Source organism: Zootoca vivipara, chromosome 9, assembly GCF_965207765.1.
Source record: "Zootoca vivipara chromosome 9, rZooViv2.hap1.1, whole genome shotgun sequence".
Taxonomy (NCBI): Eukaryota; Metazoa; Chordata; class Lepidosauria; order Squamata; family Lacertidae; genus Zootoca; species Zootoca vivipara.
Genome location: NC_142592.1, coordinates 25,092,823 through 25,099,534, shown reverse-complemented (window position 1 = coordinate 25,099,534; position 6,712 = coordinate 25,092,823). Strand labels below are relative to the sequence as shown.

The 6,712-nt window shown below is 42.4% G+C and overlaps 1 protein-coding gene across 2 annotated transcripts in view; it reads right to left on the bottom strand.

The window, feature by feature from the left end:
• Nucleotides 1-3,752: 3,752 nt before the first annotated feature.
• SLC16A7 (solute carrier family 16 member 7) overlaps nucleotides 3,753-6,712 on the bottom strand; it is a 107,248-nt gene continuing 104,288 nt past the window's right edge. For both annotated transcript variants that reach the window (XM_088652249.1, XM_088652250.1), the window contains exon 5: nucleotides 3,753-4,057. In XM_088652249.1, the coding sequence (XP_088508375.1) occupies nucleotides 3,906-4,057 (152 nt within the window). In that variant the 3' untranslated portion in view covers nucleotides 3,753-3,905. The remainder of the gene's footprint in view (nucleotides 4,058-6,712) is intronic.

The following is a 6,712-nucleotide window of genomic DNA, read 5'->3' as shown; positions in this document are numbered from 1 at the left end:
GTTTCTGAAAAGAAACGAGTTTGATTTGTGCCATACCTTGAGAGGAGAAAGTTGCTGCGTGTTCTCTACTTCCCTAAGCTATGTCGGCAGCGCCACAGTTTCCTTTAGAGCAGGGTGAACTGGAGACCTATTGTCTTTTTTGTGATATTTACAATTCTACAGGTGGTGCATAGGTGGAGACAAGCAGCGTGAGCACTCTGCTCCTAGACTAGATGGACATTTGGTCTGATCCAGCTTCTTATGTCTCTATTGACAGAGAGAGACACAGTCCTTCACGGGTGCCCCCCCCTCTCTTCCTCCTGATTCTGTTTCAAAAATCTACTTCACACACAAACACAACGACCTTATTTTATCTGGATAGGGCAGGATATTTCACCTTTCCCAAACTGGTTTCCACATGTCAAACATTCCAGAGAGATTTCTGTATCAAGAAACTGCATTCTCACCATTAAGGGTCATCAACAGACAAAACATTAGCATTTTGGCCAAATCTCAGGCCTTGATCAGCCATCATTGTGAGGCAAAATCCTAGTGCAAGACAACTACCAGACACCAAGCCCACAATGATATTATGTATAAGTTAACATTATCAGAAGTGGCATGCTTCACAATCGCAACACATCATTTCAAAGAAAGGTTTTTGGATGGTATCTATTCAAACATTCACCTGTACATAATCAAGGATTACTTTGATTAGTAATCTGATGAAAATGCAAGTGATATTCATGCATGTGAGTACAGTATTCTGTGAACCAATGCCTTCGACCTCTGTAATTAATATGATATTCTATATCTGTTAGTAAGGGTGCATCAATACCATGCAAACTCACATAGCCGTTAATTTACCACACTGTATAAGATGTGTGGGATGTGTGTGTCACTTTGATCCCCTCTAGTGGTGGATTTATAACCGAGCACATGGGGAAATGGTGAGAATTGGATAGATGCCTTTTAAATAAGCATGAGCTTCCAGTAAGTGAGGCAAATGACCGCAGCTCTCACCAGGAGCACAACACACCAAGCTGTGCTTGATTTAGCCACCACAATAAAGGAGCATAAAATACTGCATATTCTGCACTCAACTGTCCTGAAGCAACACCACTTTGTGGGATTCTTAGAGACATGCTTTGAAGGTCCCCTGCCCTCAAAAGAACATTGGCTTCTCATCTCTGACCCCAATCCAGAGCTTTGCTTGAACTCCAGTAAGGACACACACACACACACAATTTTACACAATTAGACCAGGCAGAGGGCCTTCTCGGTGGTGGCGCCCACCCTGTGGAACACCCTCCCACCAGATGTCAAGGAAATAAACAACTACCTGACTTTTAGAAGACATCTGAAGGCAGCCCTGTTTAGGGAAGTTTTTAAGGTTTGAAGTTTTATTCTGTTGGGAGCCACACAGAGTGGCTGGGGAAACCAAGCCAGATGGGCCGGCTATAAATAATAAATTGTTGTTGTTATTGGCATTTCCTTGTGCTGCTCTGGTTTGCCAGAAGCGGCTTAGTCATGCTGGCCACATGACCCAGAAGCTGTACGCCAGCTCCCTCGACCGACCAGCAAAGTGAGATGAGCGCTGCAACCCCAGAGTCATCCGCAACTGGACCTAATGGTCAGCGGTCCCTTTACATTATTATTATTATTATTATTATTATTATTATTATTATTATTATTACTGCTGCTGCTGCTTCCCTTCAGCAGGGGAGTAACTCTTGCACACACATCCATTGTGTTGCAGCAACAACATGTGCACCAGGGAAATTTCCTTATACACAATAAATAGTTTGACCAGTTTCTCAGAGCATACATATCTTTCTGAAAACAGGGAATGTTATGCAAACTTTTTTTTTCCTAAGCAAGTATCGCAATTACTTGATCATATGACCTTGATTGTGTGATGATCGTACTTGAGATTTAATTTTCCTTTGCTTGTTGTTTTGATTGCATTTTTAAATTCTTATGTACAACACGGCCTTAAGGGGATTGTCCTATCCTAATTTAAAAGCGATGTTTCTTAAACAGCCTACATGGGGGAGGGGGAATATGGATGGCAATGTGTTCTCCCCCCCCTTCATTTAAATTGCTGGAAAAAACCTAGATCTCCGTGGATCTGTGAGGAGCACAATTAATGGTCAATACTAAATGTGCATGTGGATCCAAATTGAGCATCTGGGCTGGCTCATTGGGCAACAGGAAAATAATTTCCATGGTCAAGCAAGCATACACTGTTGCGAGTAGCTAGGGAACCAATCTGCTGCTGATGTTATAAAGCCAGAGGAGATGAGAGGCAAATGGCAAGAAAGGGTAGCGCCAAGATGGATGTAGCTTAAAGGAGCTTGACTGCCGCGTCTTTCTTACAATTAGTCGTGTACATGTATCAATCACGGGAAGGCAAATCACAGCCACCACCCTGGTGGTGAGCTGTGCCTGTGAATATCTTCTTATCCTGAGCAAACTGTTTTGTATGATTGGCTCTTTGGACTGATGAAGCGTATAGCGAAACCTGTAATATATCTGGAAATCAGGTCTTCTTTCTTTCGTCCACCTGTGTTATTCCCATCAGGGTGGTGGCTTTGATTCACCTTCCCCTGATTGATCCATGTATACGGCTTTGTGTTTCCAACCTAAGACCCATTGAAGAACATTTCATTTAGTTCAGCTTTGGCAAGCGGCTTTGAACATTTTTTTATATATTTTCCTATGTGCTACCCTCACCCGTTGTGGTGGCACGGGGTTGCCGTTCCATGTTTGGACTCAAGTTACTTCTTGAACGGTTCATTAATCCAGTCTGTATAATGTTCCATAGGACGCACCTGACCATAGGACATGCCTAGTTTTTAGAGGAGGAAAACAAGAATATTTTTTTTTGCTTTCTTGAATTGTCCTAGTCATAGCAGCCAACTCCTAGAGGCCTAGGTGCCTTTGCCCCTGCTCCATTAAATATTTGAGGAAGCTTCTTTTGCAAAGGGGGAAAGCTCCATTTTTTGAGGAGCAGCTCAAAGTTGTGCAGCTTTTTTTGCAAATGGGAAAAGCCCCGTTTTTTGGGGGGGGGGTCAGCTCACAGCTGTGCATCTTTTTTTTGCAAAGGGGGAAATCTCCATTTTTGAGGATCAGCTCAAAGTTGCTGAGTTTCCTTGCAAAGGGAAGAAATCCTGTTTTTATGGGGTTCAACTCACAGTTTTGCAGCTTCTCTAGGAAAGGGAAGGGACCCATTTCTACAGTTTCCAGACAGGTAATCTAATCAGCCAATCACATGTCTCCCTCTGCAGACAACAATTGAGGCCTAGGCAAGGGACCGGGCAGGCCGGGAAGGGACTCAGCTGCTGAGCGGCTTCCTTTCAACACTCTCCCTCTTGTCAGCCTTTAGCTCTTTCTAAAAAGAGAGAGAGAGCACGATCTGCCTTTTGCCCCCAGGCAATTCAGCTTCAGGGACCATGCATCCACCCCATAAGACACACAGATATTTCCTCTTACTTTTTAGGAGGAAAAAAGTGTGTCTTATGGAGCAAAAAATACGATAATCCATTCCATGTTTCCAGTATTTCTAGGTCTTGACTTGCACATGGTACCTTAGCAGGTTTTTTGTTTGAATGGTTACTTATCTCTATTCTAGCCATTATTTCGATAAATTTGGTTTTATATTGTCCAGCCAGTTTGTGGTGTTGTTGTTTTGTTTTGTTGTACCCTCTCCAGTGAACCACAGCCCAGGCAACAGAAATATGTGCAAAGAACAGTCAGAGCTGACAAAGCCATTCAGAAACTTTACATGGGGAATTTATTTTCACTTGCTTAATCCATTCCTTGTGGGTATTCTTCTCAAAATTCTATAGACACATTCTAGACATATTAGATGCTAATACAGGCCTGGAATAGGAATTAACAGGAAAGAAAAAAAAAATATGCATTTAAATAGAACATAATACAGTGTGTATGCTTTTATACAACATTAATATACAGTATAGACAGCAAAAGTTTGTCACGTCGAAACAGCTTACTGAGGCAAGAAAGAGAGAAGTTTGTTGTTGGTCTGAACATCTTTGGAATGTGAATAGCACCTCTAGTGAAAGAAAAAAAACACGTGGTTGTCAAAAGGTATCTAGCCAATATCTTGAAATAAACAACTTCATCAACAACAGAACAACAATGTGCTGGCATTCAAATTAAAAATAAAACAGTAAATATAGCTACCAGGTGTCTTCATATTGCTTTGAAAATGTCAAATAGGAATGAGACTATGTTTACAAAGCGGAGTGTGAAAGGGGAGATGATCAAGATGATTAATTCAGATGAGTATCAAAAGCCATAATCCAGAGAAATGCAGAACTTAATCTGTTGCAATAGATTTTCATTTTCTTTCTTGAAGAAGAAAAAAAAATGTTTTCAAGTAGCAGCCCCCTGCCACTCCCGCACACACCACATACCCAAAGGTTTTGGAGATCCAGGGTGTTTTCAAGGGGAAGTGTTTCTATGAAATAAAAATAAAAATGGCAGAAGTTCTGGTCTGCGCTTGAAAGCCCTTATTAGACAATCTTAAAGCACCTGTCTCTGGATTGCGATAATGGACTTTATTTGCATCCTAGAAGCAAACAGCCATTCATCCATACCTGCATACGGATTTGGAAATGCATGGCAGTAACATGAAATATGGACCAAGAACTCCCAGAAGTGCAAGCTGGATTTCGAAAGGGCAGAGGAACCAGAGACCAAATAGCAAACATGTGCTGGATTATGGAGAAAGCTAGAGAGTTCCAGAAAAACGTCTATTTCTGCTTCATTGACTATGCAAAAGCCTTTGACTGTGTTGACCACAGCAAACTATGGCAAGTTCTTAAAGAAATGGGAGTGCCTGATCACCTCATCTGTCTCCTGAGAAATCTCTATGTGGGACAAGAAGCTACAGTTAGAACTGGATATGGAACAACTGATTGGTTCAAAATTGGGAAAGGAGTACGACAAGGTTGTATATTGTCTCCCTGCTTATTTAACTTATATGCAGAATTCATCATGCGAAAGGCTGGACTAGATGAATCCCAAGCCGGAATTAAGATTGCCGGAAGAAATATCAACAACCTCAGATATGCAGATGACACAACCTTGATGGCAGAAAGCGAGGAGGAATTAAAGAACCTTTTAATGAGGGTGAAAGAGGAGAGCGCAAAATATGGTCTGAAGCTCAACATAAAAAAACCCAAGATCATGGCCACTGGTCCTATCACCTCCTGGCAAATAGAAGGGGAAGAAATGGAGGCAGTGAGAGATTTTACCTTCTTGGGCTCCTTGATCACTGCAGATGGTGACAGCAGTCACGAAATTAAAAGACGCCTGCTTCTTGGGAGAAAAGCAATGACAAACCTAGACAGCATCTTAAAAAGCAGAGACATCACCTTGCCGACAAAGGTCCGTATAGTTAAAGCTATGGTTTTCCCAGTAGTGATGTATGGAAGTGAGAGCTGGACCATAAAGAAGGCTGATCGCCGAAGAATTGATGCTTTTGAATTATGGTGCTGGAGGAGACTCTTGAGAGTCCCATGGACTGCAAGAAGATCAAACCTATCCATTCTTAAGGAAATCAGCCCTGAGTGCTCCCTGGAAGGACAGATCGTGAAGCTGAGGCTCCAATACTTTGGCCACCTCATGAGAAGAGAAGAATCCTTGGAAAAGACCCTGATGTTGGGAAAGATTGAGGGCACTAGGAGAAGGGGACGTCAGAGGACAAGATGGTTGGACAGTGTTCTCGAAGCTACGAACATGAGTTTGACCAAACTGCGGGAGGCAGTGCAAGACAGGAGTGCCTGGCGTGCTATGGTACATGGGGTCACGAAGAGTCGGACACGACTAAACGACTAAACAACAACAACAACAACATGAAATATATGGGGGTGGGACAAACTGCAGTCCTGCCATTTTAACTTGGACATTCATGAATATTAAACATTGGAAGCCACATTACTAACCCAGACCAGAGCCAACCCAGCCATGATAATGGAATTCAGACAAATCCAGTTGCACTATATTGAACAAGATTAACTTGAATCCAATAGTAACTTCTCTCTCATTTGCTTCCTTCCTTCCTTCCTTCCTTCCTTCCTTCCTTCCTTCCTTCCTTCCTTCCTTCCTTCCTTCCTTCCTTCCTTCCTTCCTTCCCAAAGGGGTTACTAAAACACACTTATTTATTAAAGCCCTGCATGAAAGAGGGCATTTCTCTGCACCCAGCCTGGGTCTTCAAGTTATCTAGAGCATGTGTTGATTCACAGAACCATATCTGAGGATCAATCCTCTTTACCCCTTGCTTTCCAGGATAGTGAAATATGTGTGATATTAGTTTAAATGCTCTCTACCTTATGCCCAGATCCCTAAATTAGCACATCATCACAAAGATCTTTGCGAAGTTAGGTATGGAAGCCTATGAAAGTGGCAGGATTCAGGTCCACTGGGTGAAAGTTTGGATTTTAGCTTCACCACCTCCACGGTAAGTCTTCACTGCCAAGAATCCAACCCCGAAGCTCTAATGTAGTTCATTTCATCTTTTCCAGGAAAGTTAAAGATAGTTCTTCAGTATATTCCATGCCCAGTGGCTGCTGATTTGCAAATCAACCAATCTCTGAGTCTTTGATTAGAACAGAAGCAGGGCAACGTTCTGGCTACAGAACATCACATACCCTTGGCCTTCTCTGTCCTCATTCTTTTTAGAGGTCACTTTGTTTGGTGATGG